Source organism: Trachypithecus francoisi, unplaced genomic scaffold (genome assembly GCF_009764315.1).
Source record: "Trachypithecus francoisi isolate TF-2019V2 unplaced genomic scaffold, Tfra_2.0 Lachesis_group2, whole genome shotgun sequence".
Classification (NCBI taxonomy): domain Eukaryota; kingdom Metazoa; phylum Chordata; class Mammalia; order Primates; family Cercopithecidae; genus Trachypithecus; species Trachypithecus francoisi.
This window is the reverse complement of record NW_022681465.1, coordinates 176,007,998-176,031,157: the sequence shown is the minus strand read 5'-3', so window position 1 is coordinate 176,031,157 and position 23,160 is coordinate 176,007,998. Positions and strand designations below refer to the sequence as shown.

At 39.7% G+C, this 23,160-nt stretch overlaps 1 protein-coding gene across 4 annotated transcripts in view; it reads right to left on the bottom strand.

Moving 5' to 3' along the window:
- The window catches only part of SEMA6A (semaphorin 6A), a 135,232-nt gene that overhangs the window by 27,017 nt on the left and 85,055 nt on the right, over positions 1 to 23,160 (bottom strand). For 3 of the 4 annotated variants that reach the window (XM_033181480.1, XM_033181481.1, XM_033181482.1), the window contains 11 exons: positions 22,598 to 22,688; positions 18,787 to 18,906; positions 18,007 to 18,095; positions 16,646 to 16,863; positions 12,349 to 12,480; positions 10,058 to 10,213; positions 8,448 to 8,624; positions 7,930 to 8,070; positions 7,762 to 7,842; positions 5,468 to 5,526; positions 3,003 to 3,023 (listed from right to left, as the gene is read on the bottom strand). In XM_033181480.1, coding sequence (XP_033037371.1) covers positions 3,003 to 3,023; positions 5,468 to 5,526; positions 7,762 to 7,842; positions 7,930 to 8,070; positions 8,448 to 8,624; positions 10,058 to 10,213; positions 12,349 to 12,480; positions 16,646 to 16,863; positions 18,007 to 18,095; positions 18,787 to 18,906; positions 22,598 to 22,688 — 1,285 coding nt within the window. Of the gene's footprint in view, positions 1 to 2,805; positions 2,857 to 3,002; positions 3,024 to 5,467; positions 5,527 to 7,761; positions 7,843 to 7,929; positions 8,071 to 8,447; positions 8,625 to 10,057; positions 10,214 to 12,348; positions 12,481 to 16,645; positions 16,864 to 18,006; positions 18,096 to 18,786; positions 18,907 to 22,597; positions 22,689 to 23,160 lie in introns of all 4 variants that reach the window. The other variant, XM_033181483.1, reaches the window with a different exon arrangement.

Below are 23,160 nucleotides of genomic sequence, written 5' to 3'. Positions count from 1 at the left end.
ATTAAACAGTCAGAGAAAGCAATACCTGATTCTCAAAAATTTTAGAACCACCCTGTAAAAGCACTATTAAGCAGTAGTCCTCAGTCTGAATTCAAAGATGTGTTATTACCTCTCCAAGCTTAAAAAAAAAATGACAAGGAAACCACTTATATTCCTTCTTCTAGTCTGATTTTTAAAGTTGTATTATTTTTGTGCATTCCCTAAGAGACTCTGTAACCAAAGTCATGCTACAAAAATAGGCAAACATTTGTGGAGGTGATATCATATGTCAATAGATTTGAAATCTATTTTTGTTTTGTCAGTCCAATAAGAAAGGTCACATTTTAATCAATTGAGCTTATACTTTATCATTCTCATAAAATACAAATAAATAGGTACATTTTGAAAGTTAACTTTAATGCATCATGTTGTTTCTCTATATCTACAAGTCATTGTAATTCCAGAGGTTAGACACCCTTCATACTACTCTAACCTATTAACAATGTTTGTAGACAATTAGACACAAAACAGAGACATTAAATCAATACAAGAGAGGAAGAGAGAAGGAAAATGATCAGGGCCCAATTCACTAAAAGGGGTTCTTGCATATGTAACTAGTGTGGCACAGAGCTTTTGACAAGCAGAAAGTCTGCATTGTTTATTGAAATGATCCCTTTTCCTAGGTTGGGCATTTCTGGTTTTGTAGTTGGCTCTGTGAGCCTACACTCAGCCACAGAGTGCAGCACATGCAGAGGACACAGCTAGAAACAGTGTGGGTGCACTTTTTACTTTGGAGTTGGCTTCCTTGTCTATATCCATGCTCACAAAAATAGCAATTTATTTCTTCTTTTGGTGCTACAAATACAGCACCCAGTACAGTGCCTAGGACACAGTAGCCACTCAACAAGTTTTTGCTGAATGAATTAGTGAAATCTATTCTGGGTTTATTAATTCCCAAATTAACATCCCTTACAATGGTTTATTTTTAAAAATTGCCAATATTTTTGTAAGTACTGTCTGAACCAGTCCTCATTTTGATGGCCAATTAATCACCGAGCTGCTTCACACTGAATAGACTTAGCCTGAAATGGATAGGATCATTAGCTGACAGGAAAATTCCAGCTCTTCTTTAGTTGCCTCCCCCCAAGACCTGCAAATGAATGAGCATCATCCCTTAAAGTGTTAATACGGAAGCATTAATCAGTACCTTTCCTTTTGTAAAGGAAATAAGAGAGAACATAGCTTGGGAGTAATTTTTGCTCATAAGAGTATCCCATAGTTGAATTATTCTATCTATGTAAGAAATTACCTGGGAGTTAAAATTGGTCTTAGTATGACTGATGAATGCTGTGCAGGTTGCTGGTTCAATTTGTTTCAAGATCTTAATGTCTCAATATCTGATAAAGACTATTCAATTATAGGAAATGATCGCAAAGTATCATGTTGGAAAAGAGCAGATACGAAGTGCCGTTTTTTTTCTCAAGGCAGTCTAAGCTAGACAACATTTGCCTCCTGAGCAATTTTTCTTCTAGTCTTTGGTGTTCAATATTCTGGTTTCAGTCATAGATGAGGGAACATTAAAGGTGGATGAATTCTGTGGGCTCATCTACTCCACAATGCCTTACTTCACAAGGGGACCAGTCAGGAGAAACCAGGCAATGTTTTCCATACCTAAACAGTTCCAGGGTATAAGCCAGTCTTTTAAGATATTCAAAAAGGCTTTTTATATATGCTAATTTGACACAGGGAGTGAGAGTTTACAAAGAGCTATTAAACATATTTGTAGCCATCATGAACTATTTTTTTGGATCATAAATCAGCATTGCTTTCTTTTCCTTCCCCTTTCTTTTCTTTTCCCTTTTTTAAAATTTATTTTTCTCCCTCCCTTATTTACCTACTTCTGTACTTAAAGACTGTCCTGGATCTGTTGCTTGATTATTTATCTTAAACACACAAACTATAAAATGGCTGTGTATACATGAAACGCTCAGCTTCCATTATAATGCAGAGGCTTAAATCTACCATCACACACATGTTTTTCATACCATACTTTTTTAAAAAAACACATGGATAGTTTACCCTAATAAATATTTGGGGGTACCTTGAGAAATGTAAATGGAACAGCTACATTTCAACTTCTTACATGAAGAGTTCAGAATATTCTGTTTATGGGCTTCGTAGCTTTGTTTAATATAGTGATTGTGTATTTCAGACCAAGAACAATGAGATAAATCCTGTTTGCACATCATTTCCACTGCGTCACTCTTCCTTGTCTACATTCTGAAGAAATCGCACTGAAAACATGTCTAAATATTCATACTCTTTTTGAGCTTAAATTTCAGGGGCCAATTTCATACCGTATTGGAAAGTTTTGTCTAATGAGAGCCTGACCTGTGTGTCCTGTATAGATTTTCGCCAGCAGAGGGTACTGTCTTGAATGCCAGCATTTTGGGGGATGGTGCACTGTATCAGCTGAGGAGCTATAGTCTATTAGTTATCAGCACTGTTCCTTTGTCTTGGATATACTTATGTTCGAAAGCAATTTCTTCTCCCTCAAGAATTCATTAAATGTATTCATCAAATTCCCTAAGGTTGGCATATTTCATGTTACCTGGATTAAAAATTTAGGACTCAGTCTCCCACATCAATTGTCTCACATAGGCAGAGTGATTTTTGAAGGATGGTGAAATTGATAAATAATTTTAGTGAATTGGGGCCCTTAAGTAACAAAGAATCTGGTCCATGATGTTTAGGAATGAAAACTATAAACTACTGCCAGATGAATGACTTAACGAATTAAAAAAAAAAAAAAATCCGTAAACTGACCATACACTGTGTTGTAAGACATTTCATGATCTGGTAGAGGAGTTGAAATGTCTATAAAAAAACAATGAGGATAAAAAATTAATTAAAAAGAAACTTAAGATTCTTAAGATTCGAACATACTCAAGGGGATTAATGGAATAGAAATTCTCAGATAGGTTTCCACCAGTGTGAGATTATGAGAGTAATATCTTCCTTACCATTCAATGCCACAAAGGAATCTGAAAGACAAAAGGGAGGAGAAGGTTACTTAATGTTTTACACTCTGCTTAGTGCGACTTACATAAGTGGGAATGAGCTAACACAGAACTATGCCGACGTACGTATGGTCCCTGATACTAAGTAAGTGATTTTTAATTCCTGCGTGTAATGTGAAATGCTTTATACTCAGTCCAATTTCACACCTCCATATCTCTTCCACCAAGTGAATTTCCTCCAAGTCACTGCCTTTGCCAAGAGGCAGAGAAAATGCAAGAGTTGGCAAACGCAATGGTAAGCGCAATTATAGGTGACTTCGAGAGTTTAAACCCTTCTTTATACAGAGGGACATGCATGTGCATAAGTGATACCTGGATTACACTTACAAAGAAAACATTTTTTCTTTACATTCTCTTTTTACTTCATCCTCACAACCATGCTGTGAGAAACTGTCCAGTGTTACAGTGTTCTGAAATCATCAGGAGTTTTAGTTTGGAAGTTAAAAAACAAACCCTTACACATATTAGGCAACATATCTGGGTGTGTGCTGTGTGTTGGGGTCAGATCTCTGGTTCACTCAGCCTCTAACACTGGCTATTTGTGATTTCCTCATTTCCCTTTAACATCCTGTTAATTGTGTACCAGTTATCATGACTGCACCAGTTAGAGAAACCCTCCCTGAATACCTGTGTGGGGATAGGTCTGTCTAATAGAGGTAGTTCATGCTCCAGCAGGAACATGGGGAGAGGAGAAGCCATGAGGAAAGGCAGGGAGGCAGAGGGGCAGCCTGACTCCTGCCCTGAGCAAGCACCCTATGTGCCCCAGCAAGAGTGAGGTTAAAGGTCAAGGACACACTACAAAGCACGAAGGCAGATCCAGGGGCTTGACCACTAAGATTACTCTGGAAATAAAGAGTAAATCACGGGGCTGGGACCTGAGAGCCTCTCCTATGCTACAGACAGAGGTTTCCTCAGGTTCTTCTGCCTGAGAACGCAGATAAGGGTGTGAGCCTACTGGTGTAGTGGGCATTTTATAGACACAGTAATAACCATTTTTACATGTTTCACGTATTTTCTGATTTGATCCAAATCTACACCCCTATTTTTCTACAGACACCACTATCACAAGTAATATAAATATGATGAAAATGGCTCATTAACATCAGTTAACTAAGCTGTTAAAACACACACACACACACACACACACACACACGCACACACACACATCTTAAAACCTGTTTCCTTGCAAATAAAGCTATAATGCACCAAGATGATTAAGGTCAACTGATCAAACATCAAGCTATTTCCCTGATACAGATGAATGCACACACGTAACATACATCTTTTGGTGATGACACTTCTCCTATGCTTATTTATTAACTCATCAATGTTGTGTGAAAAGACATAATAAATAAGAATTTTTTGCCAATATATAATATTTGTAAATGAAAAAAATGTATATGGCAAAGATTTGGAGATAAGGCTGCCTTTAGCCCTCTTTATTTCATTATAACTAATCTCTAAAAAAGGTAAGGTAGAAAGTTGAATGACACGTTAGAGTCTGAAATTTCAGTACTCATGACTGAAAGATTAGAATTATATCCATGATTTTCATTATAGAATCAAATATCAGGATAATATAACTTCATTCCCTTGGGAGCTATTATTTGCTGCCATTTTGAATGCAAGCAAGCTTCTTGAAATTCAGCATATGTAACATTTGAAACAGCACAAACTAAACATATTTTCCAAGAGTATGGTATTATTCTTTAAATTAGCATCAATAAAGCATTTTCAGGAGAATATTGATATTAATCAGGTCACATGACAACTGGGCAGAAATTTGAGCCGGATCCTTTACATAAAGTTCTAACTAAAATGTTACCAGTTAATAATGAACTCTGAGATTTACATAGTAGGCCAATTCCTATAAAAAGGTTATTTTGAATTGCCTTGTACTTGTGGGTTATTTCTGAAATTTTTTTCCTGTCATATATGGCAACAGACACAAATCTAATTTAAAAACATAATTACTTTTGTTAGTCGATATGTTCAAGAATAAAGCAGGCCCACTCAATTAAAAAGCTAGAGTACAATGATCAATCTTTTTATTATTCGGCTAAAAATGACAGTATAAAAGCACATTTTTAAAAACAGCAAAACTGTCATTTTGTAATGGAAATGCTGATTTAACTTACTGCTTTGCTACAATTAATATCCTCTAGAGTGAGTTTGTTCCCCTGCATTAGAATTAATGAAATAGGTGCCAGCATTTATAGTGACAACATTGACAACACTGGCTTTAGAACAGAGTGTTTTCTTTATTTGATATTTAGAAGATGATTTCTGTCATTTATGCATGCTTTAGTGTCTGCTACACTCAGATCCACATGTGAGCTGATGTATCTAGGCCGTTCACTGAAAGCATCTTTGCCCAAAGATAAAAATGGATAAAAGACTGTACTTACTGTGACAGTCCCCCAGACCATCTGTATTGCCACGCTCTATGTCCTGCTCAAAAGTCAGTCTTTTAAAAAAGGAAGGGAAAGAGACAGAAACGAATACAATAATGTGAATCTTCAGAAATGAGTCTTAAGTTTCACTAAAGACAGTAACATAGTTTGATGAGTGGCAGGTGCAAAAAATAAAATAGTTAACAGCTTGAAAATTTATCTCTGAAGTTTACATCTCTGAAGTTATAGAAAGTCTTAGGTGACTCTTCAAAGAGAAGCCATGGTTTAAGCAGTGAATTCAGATATTATTCAGGGAGATAATAAGCTTGCAGATTATTTATATCCTTCTTTAATTCTCTGAGCATTTCTTAAACATTTAAGAAGTTTAGATGTTAAAATGCACTCCTCATAGAAACAATATAGAAGTCTATAAATTAAAAAGAAAAGTCTTTTTCCCTCTACTCTTTCACTCCTACCCTTGCCTTCCTAGGCAAGGTTTTTTTGCCTAGACATTTATCTAGCCAAAAGTGTTCAAAGGTCCAAGTGGCTACAGAGGGGACAGGAGCTGGTGGTGCATTTTGTGGAGACCACCTGGCTATTTGTTTACCCCTAGCCCTGCCCCAGTCATTGGGAGTATTACTCTCATTCTCTTTGACAGGCTCATGTTTCTTCCAAGTCTACTAGGTCACCACTGGGCTGTACAAGCGACATGACATTAAGAAAACCAATTTTAATAAAAGCTATTTTGATTTTTAAAATAAGCACACCAGAGTCACCTTCCTTTGGGGGCACTTTGTACATATTCCCATAATATAATTGAAACTCTTATTTTGCAACTGCTTTCAGAGCTTATTTACGAGCCATATAGGAAAACTATTTTGAAAGTCACAGCTTGATCTAATAATCCACCATGTTTTGTTTCTAATCTTTTTTGCCACATTAAAAATCAAATCCCTCAAAAGATGAAGATTTCTAGTGGTAATGACAGCCAATATTCACGATGCCCTGGAGCCCACTCTCCAAAGGGCGCGCCCCATGTTTTGAGCAATGCCAGCATATTGAAATATGAATGCACACCTTAAGGAAACTATTTTGGAGTTCTTATATTGACTTAAAAATAATTTTTAAAATATCAGTCTTATAGCCTTTGGTCACATGTTGAACACAGAAAGGACATAGGTCATTTCATAGCTCCCCTCACCATGCTTGGTGATCCTTTCTCCTCCACTTTGAGGGGTCCAATGAAACGGGACAAACCTCTAATATTACACCATGTCAATAATGCTACTTGCAAAGCTGTTCTAATAATCTACAGTGACTCAGACTTTTGCATTAGTCAAATTTCCAGGTCAGATTTTATAGTTATCATCAGCTCTGTTTATGAGAATACTTGTCCTCAAATTATGCAGGTGGTGGTCATCAGATACGCCCTTGGTCTGTTTGTTTAGCTATTCTGAAATAGGAAAGGAGGCACAGAGTGATGTAAAGATGGTTCTGTTCCCCCTTTGGATCTGGGGAGGTTGCAGAAATGGCTGTGTTGAAGGAAGATCTGTGCTGTCTGACCTCCTAAATTGCTTGCCACAACCCATCAAAGATAAACATTGAATACTTTTGCAAATGTATTTTGGATTTCACATCCACTGAAGTAAAAGCATAAAAAGAAACCTCTTAGCCAATGCCATCTAAGCATTTAAAGCCAGGGTAACAATTTTAAACACCCAAATCACAGGCATGGTGGACTGGCCTCATCTAGCTGATCTGTTGGAGAACTGCCAAGAATTGATTGACTGCCTAAAGAGTAACAAGGTCAACCGTTCTTCAGCGCAGGAGAAGGTTTATTGGATGTATACACCATGCTTGCAGTACAATTGCATTGCTTAACAAATGTTCTGCAATTTCTTCTCAGCCCTGCACAGTCAATTACAAGAGCCAGTTTTGCTATGGCTAAACAAACCACTCACTAATCTAATTGGTATCCTATTGCTCCTTTTCTCTGCTTTTCTCCCACCATGATGATCAAGGCAGGCACTTTCTTGTCTCTCTCTCTAGGGAATACATTGAAGCCCACTGTGTTTCCATTCTGTGTTTTTAATCAGTCCGAGGATGATTAATCAATTGGAAATCTGCCACATGTGATGTGGTGAGGCTCCATGAAATGGGAAAGGGAAGGAGAAAGGCTGACAGTCCCGTTGCTGGTGTTTGTGCACAGAAAGCTGTGTGGTGGAGTGTGTGAGCAGAGCAAATCTTACATCTAGAATACACCTTGGCTGGAAGCCACTGTACCCTCTCCCACTCCTCAGGCTCCTTACCTGCTGTTGGGTGATAAATGGGTGCAGGCACCACCTTCCTTTATCCACCCACAATACGGGTCTCTGGAGGCAATACAGGTTCTGCAGGAAGAGGATGACCATGAGCTACCTAGGACTGCTTCCTAGCCACCACGGACTTTCTAATTGTCAGCGAGGCAAAATACATACTTTTTACACTTCCCATGTCGTTCACACCGGCCAAGGGGAACTTTTATCACACAGGTAGAGAATGCAACATACAGAGAGCTGCTTGCTCTGTCCAGCTGCATGCCCATGATCCTTTTGTCTTCGACTCCATCATAGCTGCATCTAATTTCATCAGGCAAGATAATATCATTAATAGACTCTTCTCTTTTTCTCGGCACCACCCTCACATCCCACTTCCCAGCCCACAAGGCAATCTCTTAATCTGATCTAATTGGCAGTGAAACAAACAAATCCTTATGCTCAGGCACACATGTAGACACACATATATGTATGTATCTATATAAACACACACACACACACACACACACACTGGCAAGGAGAAAATAATGCTTTTTAGATGTTAAAAAATTTTTACAAACAGCATTAAAAAGTCATCTAAAAATGCATAAAACCTAAGTCGGCCATGATTTTCTCTGAATGAAAGGGACCATAATAGCATAACAAATAATTACTAAGAAAGAACCAAATATTCTACTTACTTTTCAGGGTTGTAAACGCTCATCTCCTCCAGGAAAAGGCTGTCATTTAGAAAACCACTGTTTCCTATCCTGGCCAAAAACTTCAAGATGATTCCCTTCTCTGATCCCAGAAAAACCACAGTGTGATTCTGATACGGCCCAGCAGCCGTGTCCACTGCAATTTTGGTCAGGCGGTATCTAAAATGACAGGACCACATTTTTTATCTCTTTGTTGGTCTGTCATTAAAGTGTTCCCTGTTCCACTTCAAACAGCCGTGCCATAGCTTTCTAGTAACAACCTCAAGAAAAATGTATGCATATAAATAATGTTCTCAAGTAGTTCTGGCCCTTTATTTCCATTTGCAGAGCATTAGTGTGGCTCCAAAGGGGAGGAAGGAGGTGTGAATGTGTGTGTGTGTGTGTGTGTGTGTGTGTGTGTGGGCCAAGTCCCATAATAGATAGCCAAAACCACCTGAAACCACTTAGCAATAATCCCTTCCGTGAACAACAAGGAAAGACTAATGTCTCCTATGATGAAGGTAAGAAGTAATAAGAAATTCATTTAACTTTTAATTTAACATTGAAAAGCAATGACTAACATTTCTCCATACTCTTCCTCTGAGGTACAAAGCCTCCATCAACAAAGTGTTTGATTGGAAACCTTTCCAGTTGTATGTAGAGGGGCTGGGAGACTCCTCAAGGATGAAGAGGCAGAGTGCTAATGGCACTGCTAAAAACTGCAGGGACCTGCAAGCCAAACAGTATCCATTTAAAGCTGACGGTGAAGGGCATACCTAGGATAAGTCCTACCAGCAGTTTACTTTCTCTGAAATCTCTTGGACATTTGGCATTCTATGGGGACCCAGTTGTCCTAAGCACCATAGCTGGAACCAGAAAACAGACCCTCCTGCAAGTTATATACCATGGTTTCCATTTTATGTGCCAGAGCTATTACAGTGCTTTAATATATTTTAATAAAGTCAGAGTATAAAAATAGTGGTAAAGTGAATTAACATTTTGTTTGATGACTACCACAGTGGGATGGTATTTGGGAAAGCCTGTTGAACTGTTTGGAAATAAGCTCTGAATAAATACAAGGAAGAGTTTTTTTTTAATGCAATCACAGACCTCTAATTGGCTGTCCCTTCGCTGTTGGCCACCAGTTCAGAAAAAGAATACTAAACTAGGAATCCTTCACACTGGCGAATGTGGTGTCTGTGCTCTGTGTGACAGTGAACAATCCATGAGCCATGCTCAGGTGGAATCTACTGCAAGTTTTGTAATCATTTCCAACCAATCAGGTATCCACATCCATTCACTGGTTCTCCTTCACTGCTCCTCTATTTTTGCACAGATTGGATCAATGGGCTAATCCAGAAGGAAAGGTATTTCCTTCCTCTAATTGCTGGCATGTGTCCAACTAGCCTGAAAATATTGGAACTCTTCTCCCTGGGAATGTGTGTATGGGGGGATAGTGGCATCCAACCAACCGGCCAGCATTCCACAGCTGAATGAATGCCCAGGATAGCAGAAGATGTTTGTGGCATTTCAAAGCATGATGCACCGATCGGTTCTCCGAGCATGAGATGAAGTTAGGAAATTCATCAGGACACGGTTTGCTTGACACCCACCTGACCATTGTTCTCAGGAACCATGGCCTGTTGAAAATGGAGGGCACTGCCTCATCCATGAGCGGGTGCGTCTTGATGAAGTTCAGGGTATCATCAGGAAACTCATTGGAGGTTGCATATCTTTCTAAGGAGGATGAGCCAGCACAGCAACCTGGCCTAAAATGAAACAAAGGGTGAAGAAGGAGGGAGCTCATTTTGTGCCTTATGGCAAATTCTTTGAATGAACTGCTGCTCTAAGCATCTGGAATGGAGAAGAATGTACTGCAGCCTGAGAGGAGGAAGTTGAACAATGCAGAATGCCACCAAGCACAATATGCTGAGATTTCCTCTGAGCCGCCTCCTCATTTCATAGAGGAGCCTCAGCCAGCACAGTTCAGCCTCGGCTGGGGGCAGGCTGGCTTCCTCCCAGAAGCACAAACAAACTTCAGTAAACAGTGATGGAGCTTGAAACAAGTGAGTGAGTGTGGTTTGCACGTATCTCGGGGATGGTTTTACTTATCCAAAAAGCCTGCTAGAGATTCCTCATGCATTTACTCTATAGAGGGAGAGAACTAGGTTGACGTTTTCACAAGTGTAGAAAGCAAAGACTCTCCAAAAGCCAACAGGGAACGTGCCAGCAAGACTCTGTGTAATCATGTTTCATTACCTGGGGCTCCCTCAGAGAACATTGGGGTTTTGTTTCTTATTGTTGTTTCTATTTTTGTTTCCTTTTGGCAGGTATGAAAAGCCAATTATATCAGATTCTTTCCTGAAAGGTCATTTTCTTGTAATTGAATGACGACCATAAAAATTTGCTACTACAAGAAATTCTATGGTTTCAGGAGTCAAGGGTTATCCCAGCAAAATCCGATTAGGGAAACAATGAAGCCCCCCTGGTCCAGACACCTGGTTTGCCTGGGTGGTGCAGGAGAGGAGACTGGACCCTCACGACACCAGCATAAACCACTCCTATGCCCACACTGTCCCAAGGCAGCCTCCTGGGAGCATCCTGACTGCTGCAAGAAGGACGAGGCAGGCATGTGGAAGTATGTGGGCAAACTCACTGCCATTAGTAGAAAATCACTTAAAGTATATGTGCTGGTATTGGTTGAGTGATACCATCTTTACACACCAAGGGGTATTACATAAGAACTTTCTGAAACCCAAACCCTCAGGCTTAACTCCCCTTCCTGCTTATCTAGAAGGTAGTTAACAATCCCAGGCAATGATTTAAGACTATCTGTCTGAGGTTGCTGGGGTGTGCTTTTCACACCTAGTTTGCTCTCCGTAAGTAACAGAGTATGAACATGCCAGATAATTCAGGTAATGAAGATGGATGAACCACTAAGTTTCTCCTCTGGGTATAATTGGTTTATATTACCTAAGTTAGTTCATGTAAGTGTACTTGGCCAGGTACATTGTGGGGAGGACTGGAGGTTGTGGAAGAGAGTTGAAAAACAAAAAATTAGTAAGATCTTGGGCTTCCTTCCAGAGGCACACAACTCTGGGGGAAGACAGACACCATGGTTGTCTCTATGGAACCTGGAGTGCAAATGCTGCGATGGAGGTGTGAGTGTGTGCCACAAAGAGAGGCAGGCAAAGGGCTCAGGGGGGACTTCCCTCCTGTCCCAGTGAGGATGCATTAGCCTGTCTAGGAAGCGACTACATAGGACTGAGAGGTCTCTGGGTTGCCTCTGGACCATAGTTTCTCATGAAAGCAATTCGAAGGCATGATCTGGGGAGGAGGACACTGCCCTGTATTTGGACCCAAAACAGACCAGAATCTGGCAGACCAGAGACATCTTAATGGTCCACCCTACCCACTGTATTCTTCTCACACTCGGTCTGGAGTCCTAGACTCAACTCTGATCCAGCTTGGCCACAAAATCCAGCAAACACTATTTACGTTTCATATTTTATTTGGGTTTGAAGATATGGGTCTCTATAAAATTGAACGGAAGCATAAAGAAGCAGCGGAAATCATTCCCCCTGCTATTGAAATTGTGCAATACCCTTTACCTCTCTGGGCCTCAGTTTTCCCAACTATAAGCCAGTAAGGCCTCAGATGGTTTCCACCATTGTAGTATTACATTGGATAAATAAATATCTGAAGGTTAAAGCAGAAGACTAGAGGAACATTGGTTTGACTATATGATAAGGAGGTAACTGTGGGTTTTGGTTAATGAGATGAAGGCAATCTGCTTGGCTGGCGTGGAAGGCACTAGTGTGCAGTTCATAGGATGTTCATTATCAGAGGTGCAAGCTTTGCCATTTCTAAAGTTTAAAAGAGCCATATGAATATTTGCACATACCTGGGCTTAGGAACTCGTTCATCAGGAACTGGTGTCCAGGTGGAATCGGGAGACTTCTGTTCCTTGAATCTCCCAGTAAAAACACTGGCAATGTCAAGCATGTCATAGGCACAGACTGCAGACCCAGGGATGCTACAACATGACATTTCACATCAAGTGTTACTCACGCACTGGTTATGCATGTCGTTTGGAACATACTCCAGAGAAACTTTCCTCGTACAGCAAGTGAAATTTAAAGTTCATACCTTGGACACTATAAATGTAAGGGATCTTAGTACACAAAGAAAATATTTCTCTCAATCAAATTTGCATAAGTTGCCTTAAAGAATGTGCTAGTTGTAGCAAGCTCACGGAGAGGAAAAAAAACCCTTCATGTCTACATTGCCTCTTGAACTGCTTTTGTTTAAAAAGGAAGAATTGTTGGGCTAGTGATGGAAGTTTCCTGAATTCCCTAATACTAATTATCAATGACCTCTCTGAAGTCGCTGGAGAGCATTCTGTATCACTAATATTGGTGAAAATTTGAAACAAAAATGGTCTCCCAATGTCCACATATTGCTTCTTTGTATTTGGTTTTTCAAGCCAAGAACTCAGGGTGTGAGAATATGTTTGTGGGGAAACCCACACACATTTTATGTTAGTCTCTGTACATTTAAATTTTTACCTTCCTGATTACTTACATAAGACTACACAATTTAAGTCTCTAAAATGCCATCACTTTGCAAATAAAGTACTTTATAAAGTGCTAAATAATAAAAATGGCCCTCAGCTCCACCTATAATTATATCCTTGCCTGGCACCCCTGGAAGGACTTAGGCTTCTTTTTTTAATCAATGATGGGAAGGAATGAATTATTCATTCATCTGGGTACACTGTTTACATTTGGACCCACATTTGTTTTTGACTAGAGTTGCTCCATGATTTTGATCGAATAAATTACAGGCACCAGCTGGCCAAGAGTTTTAATCAGGCTTTGAGATAGTGGATCATTACATGGCCAGAGCGCCCAGGACAGGAGACATGGGTGCCCTGCAGTGCGGGAACACCATCCAGGGCAGGGAATATCATCCACAGAGAATGATTTGGTCTTGAATTTTGCAAATGTTGAACAGATATAAAAATAACGTCATAAATGATTAGGATAATTTATTCCATCTTTAATTTCATAAGAAAATTATTGAATAATTGCTTAATAATAATTGCTTAAATAAAGCAAGAAATAGGGAGAAGCTTAAAATGCTTATTTAAAATAAGGTGGCAAAATAAATTTTAAATACATATAAATGTATACACATATATATGTTGTTCACAGAACTAAGTGTATAAGACAGTGATAGGGCGGGCGCAGTGGCTCACGCCTATAATCCCAGCACTTTGGGAGGCCAAGGTGGGTGGATAACTTGAGATCAGGAGTTCAAGACCAGAGTGGCCGACATAGTGAAACCTCATCTTGACTAAAAATACAAAAATTAGCCAGGCCTGGTGGTGGGCGCCTGTAATCCCAGCTACTCGGGAGGCTAAGGCATGAGAATTGCTTGAACCTGGGAGCGGAGGTTGCGGTGAGCCGAGACTGAGCCACTGTACTCCAGCCTGGGCGACAGAGTGAGACTCTGTCTCAAGGAAAAAAAAAAAAAAGACAGTGATTCTCATTTGTTTTGGAATTTCAGAACCTTTGCATTATTTATTTAATTCTGTAAGACTCTCGTCACATATTCCTTTTCTGAAAGTAACACAATTACATATAGTATTTGCCCTATATATTAAGAAAAATAGGATAAATGCTGTTTGAAGTATTTTATGATGCATCTCATAATAACTAAAAATATCCTAGGGTTTCATAGTCTTCCCGAGGTTAGAATCAGTTGTAAAATCCTTTTTTCTTCCTTCCTTTCATTCCTTTCAATTTGCCTTCATTCCTTTCTTCCCATTTTCCATTCATTCAACATATATTTATGGAACCCCTACTTAAGGCAGTAAGTGCTCCACAAACAACATATGGTCTTTCCTTCAGTTGGCTCACAGTTCAGTGTGGAGGCAAGTATAAGAATAATGACAAAAATAAGGAGAATTGCTTGAGTCCAGGAGGTGGAGGTTGCAGTGAGCAGGGATGGCTCATTGCACTCCAGCCTGGGTGACAGAGCAAGACTCCATCTCAGGAAAAAATTTAAAAAAGAATAGTAACAAAAATCACAACAACAACATCTTTAGGACAATCTGGTAAGAGCAGAGTATAAAAGGAATATGCACAAGGTCACGCAGGAGGTGACTAGCTGACATTTGAAGCATCTGCAGGGTTTCAGTGGGCAGATGTTGGTCAGGTGGGCAGATCTTGCAGAAAGCAAAGAGTGAGCACAGCATGGCACACTCAAGGAGCAGATCTTTGCTCCGATCAGCCCATGGCACAGGCTGCATGGCAGAGGATGGGAGGGGATGAACTAGAGGGAAAAATGGGGTCAGACCCTGTGGGGGATTGCGTGTTATGTCAAAGAGCAAGGGCTTTATCCTCAGGGCAAATAATGGATTTGAAACAATTTGATATGACCAAGTGTGCATGTGTAAAGCATGAAGTAGAGAGGGATGAAACCAGAGAAAGTGAAAACAGAGGGACTATAATTTATAGATGACAATGGGTATGCATATTTTTACGTGGATGTTAGATTATCAAACAAGTATGATTTCCGAGACTGCATAAGCATGCACTAAGTGGATACTTCTTAGGGTCTTTTAAGAAAATACTATAAATGGAGTTATCTATAATATTTAAGGGCTTACTACTATATTGTAATCACAAAGTAACCCACACCCTTAAAAAACAAGGCAAAACAAAACAGAAACTAGAAAACTAGAACTGCTCTTAGATTCCACTAGTCCCTGCATTTCCATGTGCCAAGACAGTATACGTTTACCAAATCCTAGAGAGACAGGTTCTGATGTATGAGCAACAGAAGCCTGAATTTTTAAATATCGTTGTTATCCGCAAGTCTGAAAATCCCTACAGATGTTTAAAGCTTACTTAAATCTAACTGAATACTTCTTGGTGCAATATGGGTTCATATTTTCGTATTATTTTCAGTGGGGAGCTTGACTCTCATCCGCTGTATAATTGAGGAACATGATTTCATCCTTCATGAAGTTTGGTCTGTTCCAGGCTCTACTCAGTTCTTAAGCATTTCTTTCTAGATGCTATCCTCTAGTTTTATCATTTGTGTGTCTGTCATTTAGGCACTCATCATGTTCTTAAAAGTCTTTGTAAAAAGTTTAATTCAAAGCGAAACAGTGTATTACTAGAGGAAGATACTCAATACAGAACACCCAAAATTCTGCACAGAAATGAGAACACAGCACATGAATTTAGATTTCACAAGCATGCACACAGTTAGGATCATTTTCACACAATAGTACTAGGATTCTGAAATCTCATTGGCTTAACAGAGAGATGAGTACTAAGGAAAACCACTAATGCTTATCTTCCTTCTGTTCTGTACACATTTTCACTGCTCTAGGAACAATTATTAGTGCCTCATTTAGTTGCCCAAAGTCTTAGTTTTAACTAAATACAAAAATAGGAGTGACTAGGCTGACACTCATAATTTGTAGGTACAATGTTTGATGATTTATAAATTATCACTAGGACCCTCCAGAGTCAGATTCCGGTGCTGTGGTTGGGGTCTGGGTTGTGACCCAACTTATTGAGTGAGCTTGCCTAAGGGTGACTTTGTTGGACAGGATAATAACCAAGTCCTTTATAACTCACTTGAATCCTAGATTTTACGCTGTAGCATTTTAATATATTTCCAATGTTTTAACTTCAAAAGGTACTGATCCAGTCATGAGAATATTAAAAGTCAAATACTGCAAATTATTAGATGACCTAGAAGAGACAGGAGGAACATTCTTGAGTTCCAAAGCTGCCTCTTCCATCTACTGACTACTTGGACCAGGTAGTATAATATGTTGAGCTCAGTTTCCTTAAGTGGAAAAAGAGGACAATATTATCTAGTTTCTAGGATTACTAGAAGGATTTACAAATAACACATAAAAAGTGTTTATGTAACAGGCTTATATAAATAGAAGATATTGTTATAATTTATCTAATGACTTCCCCTAAAACCTAACTTAATAATGCTTATAAACTACTATTAATTTGTTGATGAAAACTAAGTGTTAAGTGCTTCTTAGCTACACACAGTGAATGCAATTTTCATTTAGTTGCAAATATTGTTTATTAGAAGAGAACCCCCCGGGAGAAGGAAGCCAGGAAGAATTGATGAGGTCAACACAGCTAGGGCATGATTACCTGTTATAAGGTGTAGAAAAGGTTGCCAGGACAACATCACGCCCATTGATACGAATCACATCTGTAACTGCCTGGAGAATGTTGAAATAAAAATGAGAGTCTCCGGGAACTGAGCAGTTCAGGCGCGCTTTCAGGAACGATGTCCACTGTTTCTCCAGGACTCTTTGAGATCCTCCCATATCATTCTTACAAACCTGAGCCACTCTTGGGAAAACTACCTGCAGAGGGAAAACACATAGGGAAAATGAAATGCATTCATTTTGCAAGGAGATCTTAGTAGAATTTCTATTCCTTGAAAGCAGAAACAAAATAACAAGGTGCTTAATTTAATACTGTTTCTAAAATCAGTAGAAAAAAAAAGAAAAGAAAAGAAAAAAAGAGGAAAACTCAGCATTGGAGCAGCATGTTTTTAAAGATAAGACTGTGGCATTTAATACAGAGCCATAAATCCTTCAGGGAATCAGCTCCCAGCCACATAAACTCATTTCCATACAGACTGCTTAGCTTTTTATTTCCTCAAACAAAAGCACACTTTGTATGCACCATCTCTGCCATCCTCACTAGCTGCCTCTGGGCCCTGAATCTGTGCAAGCCACCCTGGCATTCTATGTTACCCTTCAACTTAGGGACCTTGATCTACTCTCTGGTAAAAAGAACTAAAATGGATATCCCCTAAATGTTGTATTGCTTTTTGCAATAAAGACAAAAATCAAGACTCAATTTGATTAAAGATACCAGATAGTTACGGTCTCTGTGGAGCCACTCAATTAAGAAAAAAAAAAAAAAAAAAAAAAACTGTTGAGTATACCTGGAAATCACATCTCAAGACACTTGAATCTTGGGCCAGGTGTGGAGGCTCATGCCTGTAATCCCAGCATTTTGGGAGGCTGAAGCGGGTGAATTACTTGAGGTCAGGGGTTCAAGACCACCCTGCCAACACAGCGAAACCCTGTCTCTACTAAACACACGAAAAAATTAGTGGGGCACGGTGGCACATGCCTGTAATCCCAGCTACTTAGGAGGCTGAGGCAGGAGAATCACTTGAACCAGGGAGGCAGAGGTTGCAGTGAGCCGAGATTGCACCACTGCAATCCTGCCTGGGCAACTGAGCAAGACTCCGTCTCAAAAAGAAAAAAAAGATACTTGAATCTCAGCATGAAACCAACCAAACATAAATTTTCAATAGAAATACTTAAGAAATTTCCTGTGATTTGCTACTGTTCTGCAAAAGCAGATAGGGCTTCCAAGACTGTTACTAGATTTATGGTTCTCATTTCAAGATCATTGATAACAACATTTGTCCAAAGGTGTGGGTTTCTGAAAATGTTACAAAGTGAGCCAGGGAAAGCATCCCCTCTTACCTTTCCCATGGTGTTATACTCCACTGCTATTTCCCTGAAGAAGAAGTAGATATAATCTCCGTAATCCACAGCTTGAACAAAGTATGGTTCTGTAGACAAATAGGCACTTTAATTGGGAACATGTCACACAGAGTTAACAGAATTTCAATCAAGTGTAGCCAAAGACATGTTATTAATTAAAAGTGTAGGGCCATTAGACATTTGGTTAACACTAACCATTTCTAATGACTTCACACATGCAAGCACTGGTGATTTCACAAGGCATTCACACTTATACATTGTATCTTTCAGAAGCTTTGCAATCAACAATGAAGAATTATCGAATTTTGCATATCTCTGTAATTTTATTTTCCACAATGGAATGCCCCTATTACAGAGAAGATTTTGTATACATTGCCTCGTCACCCTGACTCATACAGGGCTGTGAATAGCTTTTCTCCTCTTCCCCACCACCTCCACGCCCCTGTCCCCTTCCATGAATGCATTGTTCAGTTCTTTTCATGCAGGGCTCAGAAATGAGAGCTTGAAGCAAGAAAAGATGAATGTAATATATTCTATTGTTGTGGCATTGGTAGTTTTGTTAATACTCCAGAAACTCAGGGGAAGGAAAAAAGGGAGGTAAATAAATCCGTTGAAAACAAAGATGCAATTTACATGTTTCTGTCTGTCAGAAGTCATTACTAAAATGAAGCTACAGTCTGGTCCCTCCAGACTCTAGATCTCCCACAAGATATGTATTCCCCTCCCCTCCGACTCTCCTTCTTTTAATTGTTTGTTCACCTTTCAACCATTTTGAATCGTGCTTGACGGTCCGCAGGGTAGGGCTTTCTCCAAGACTCCGGTAAATGACTGCGTCAATGGCAAGGAAGTCAGTCACTGTGGCTGAGTATAGCTTTCCATCTTAGAAGGAAAAGAAAAGAGGTGAACAGGGTGGGAGCAAGTCAGTGGGGGTGGAGGAATAATAAAGACATCCCTTAGATTGCTTTCCAACATCAGGCAAATGAGATAGGGCAACTGGGAAAAATCCAAGAGTCACTGGGAAAACTCTTGGCCCACATTCCTAACCATTTTAAATTGGGATCATGAGAGATGAAACATTTTTCATTTTTAAATTGCATGGCAATGTTTTTTTTTTTAAGCAGCAGTACCAGCAGCAGCTCAGGGAACAGGGTAAATGAAAAATGTTTGCTTCACTTGATTAGCTGGACCTTGACTGAAACCTCAAGACCAAGGATCCTTGGGCACTACTACTGCCACCGCACCATGGTAAACTGGATTAGGTGAGAGCCCAGGGAAAGATGGATGCTGATTGTATCCCCAGAAATTTTGGGCACATGCATAAGTAAAGGAGTCCTCAGTCTGATCAGGTGAGAGGAGCTGAAGAGAGAGGGTTCATAAGCAAAAAAGGGCTGACTAAATTGCCCCCGTCCTGGGAGTCACAGCTCCCTTGACCTCAGGTTTGGCAGTTCACTAAATCCTGGCAATCTGGTTTCAATAACAGATATTTGCTTCGGTATCTCCAAAGTCACAAACTAAAAGCATTCTGAAATACAACATGCTAAAGCAAAGAAGAAAGGGGAAGGAGTGACACGGAGTTCAGACAGGTCTTTCTGCAATAATTCATGCTTTGGGGGAGATATGATTGAGAGTAGATCCCAGGCATAAGAGAATAAAGCAGACTGAAGATTAGTCTGCTAGACCTTTTGGTTCCTTCCTGGCTTAGCAAACACTCTGCCAACAAATAATCAAAAAGGGTGTTCTAGAATAGCAAAATCTATGTTGATTAAATAGAAACAAGAATTATATTCAAAATAAAAAAACTACTTTGGTGATTCACTTTTAGTGGATTACATATATTCATTAGCTGTATGTCAAAGTGACTTATATACAACATAGTACTGTTCAAGCTCTTTTATATGTAGTGTAAACATAATGGTTTATGGTTTTCTTTGTTTGTCTTAAAAAAAACTCATATCCAAATACACTTAAACAAAGATCTTGATGTCTGTCTTTGGTCTTAAAATAATTAAAATTTATCCAGGTTCAATTTAGAGATGTCTTAATATCTGCAATATTAACAGCTATATATCAATAAGTTTTAACTATTTTGGTAGATGTAAACTGCAGAGAGCAAACCTTTAAATTGGCCCAAAAATATCTACTAATCTTAACTTTTCTTACGGATTTTGAGCCCCGGGTCATAAAGACATTCTTTATACATTTATGACTATAGAATACATATTCTATATTCCTCTAGCCCCAAGCCATACAGATATACCTGGGTAGTGGGGGAAGGTAGAGGGGAATGTAGATCATGGTGATGGCTATTCCTTCTAACTACTCCCCAAAACTCTTTTTGTTTTGCATTCTTTTAAAAACTGAGTATCTCATCAGAATATTCACTTGTAGAACAGAATACTTTTCTGCCACTGTTTTTTTTTTTTTTTAAGATGGAGTTTCACTCTTGTTGCTCAGGCTGGAGTGTAATGGCGGGCACTATCTCAGCTCACTGCAACCTCCACCTCCCGGGTTCAAGTGATTCTCCTGCCTCAGCCTCCTGAGTAGCTGCGATTGTGCCACCACACCCGGCTAATTTTGTATTTTTAGTAGAGACAGGCTGGTCTTTTTAGTATTTTTAGTTGGTCAGGCTGGTCTTGAACTCCCAACCTCAGGTGATCTGCACACCTTGGCCTCCCAAAGTGCTGATATTACAGGCGTGAGCCTCTGCGCCCAGCCTCTGACACTCTTAGTGATATGATACCATTCATTTGCAATGAGGATCTCCTATTAATAAGGGCTGAGCTTTTATGAGATTTCAAACACTTAAATGAAAATCTATTTAGATACAACACTAGGGGTGGGGACAGTCATAGTATTAACTCATGTGACTTGCTCTGTATAGCTCCTAAAAACTTGGTGGCCGTAGTAAGTTCTCTGCCTGTTCTACCTTTTCTACCATAGGCTACAGTAAGTCATCTTTTCAGTTTACATTTAAATTATGTTTTTATTTTATTTTATTGAGACAGGATCTCCTTCTGTCACCCAGGTTGGAGTGCAGTGGTGCAATCACAGCTCACTGCAACCTCAACCTCTTGATCTCCATGCCCACCTAATGTTTTTCTTTTTTGTAGAGATGGTGTCTCACTATGTTGCCATCTGGTATTGAACTCCTGGGCTCAAGCGATCTTCCCGTCTTGGCCTCCTACAGTGCTGGGATTACAGGCGTGAGCTACCACTCCTGGACCTACAGTTAAATTTTAATTCTCCCCTGCAGTCCACATTCTCCAAGGTCCCAACTAATGCAGGTTCCAAGTGTCAGTGAGGGCCTCCAGCAGGAGTCATGCACTTGGGAATATGCCCAAGTACTCTCTCCACTTGCCTTGCTCATACCTTACAAATAGGTCTACAAGACTTTGTGTTCTTGACAGAACTGCTTCTCAGTAATACTGTGCTCTCATTTAGGGGGAGAACCTGAGGAACTTGCCCTTCTTAACTTGACAATCTGTCACTGCAGATTCAGGCCCACAAATGGATGACACTGAGGGAGAGGTTCAGGAAGCCAGGAACTAATCTTGTTTCATCATCAAAGCCCTAGTGTCCCTCATCCAGCTAGTATGTGCCAGTTTTTAGCTGTTGTGATGGAAATTATAGTTAACTGCTTTATTACAAGCTATAACAATCACTATTATACCAACACTTCGCTTACATCCGCCTCCACATACACAGCTGGTAATGAATTCCTCAATAAATTTCTAATTAAAGCACACAATCTCATACACAAAAATCCCACTAAATCTGAAAATGATGGTGGTTTGTGATTTCTTTATATCTTTTGCAGTGGAAAGAAGGGGTAGTGTTGGGGAGTAGAGGTCAGCCTGAGCAATCAGCACCCTCCCCTCAGCCACCATGGTCTTTCGGTCAGAGATGGGCATGTAACCTAATCAGGTCAATGATATTTGAGAAGATGTTTATTGGAAGCTTGTGGGTATATGGCCTCATTGCTCTGAGAGAGCTTCCAGAGGCTTCCTTTTGTTTCTTTCCCTTTCTTTTCTATATGTGGACAAGAAGACATGTAGCACTAATTGGGGCTGGCAGCCATCCTCTGATTGTGAGAACCGCCAGTCTCATCATGAGGTTGATGCAGAGCATGGGAATAAAAAGCAGCTGCCTCCCGGATGACACTGTTGAGTTGTTGAATCTAGCCAACCCCAAAGTCCATCCTAGCTTGAACAATAAATGCACATCAGTAGGGGGTTTTAAATTTAAATTTTGTTATTTTTTTTACATTGGTGGTTTGAGGTGAGATTCTCTATTATTTTAGCCCAAACATTCCCTGATTCATCCCGTGTTCAGTGCTCCGCTGTTATCCTTTCCTGAAGGCACAAACGCATGGGTAAGTGTGGCACAGACTTCGTCTGAGAAGCAAAAGTTCAATTTTCATACCAATTTCAAACGGAAAGGCATGCTTAATTACAGAATTCACCGAGAATCAAAGCACAACTGTGACTCCATGAATCCTCTAGAGCAGATTCACAGTGACAGGATGAAACACGCAAAAGCAAATGCGACCAGGAGAAATCAGGTCGCTTACCTGCAAACAGTGCAACGTTGGCATGTTTGGCATCATATGGGCATCTGGCCATTCCGCTGAATTCATCCCCAAATGGTTCCAACGTATCCATCTAAGTGAAATAATCGGATCTAATTACAAACAACAACCTTTTCTTTTGCCCTAAACCCTCAGAAATAATGTCCAGGATGTGATAGGCCTTTTTAAATCTGTAACCACTTTGAGATGGACCCTGTTGAAGCCACTATGTATATTTTTAAAACTGTAGTTAAGAATCACATAAAATAGCTGTGTTAAAAACATATTTTTAGAGGAAAGATGGTCAAATCAGACATTCTTTCAAGCAGTGTACTCTTCCACCCAGCACATTTTTTAATCAAAGTCTTTTTCAGATATATACCAACCATGAGCTTTCTGTTGAACTCTGACAGACTTTGTGGTCTGTGGGTCTGGCATGTATTCAAAATGATGCCTTAGCACACAGTGATGCAACGGATATGCCTTTATCCTAAGCTGTGCACGCTCTAATCCTAGCAATAAGGAAACAATAGACAAGGGGTATATGGTTTTCTTTATAATGTAAC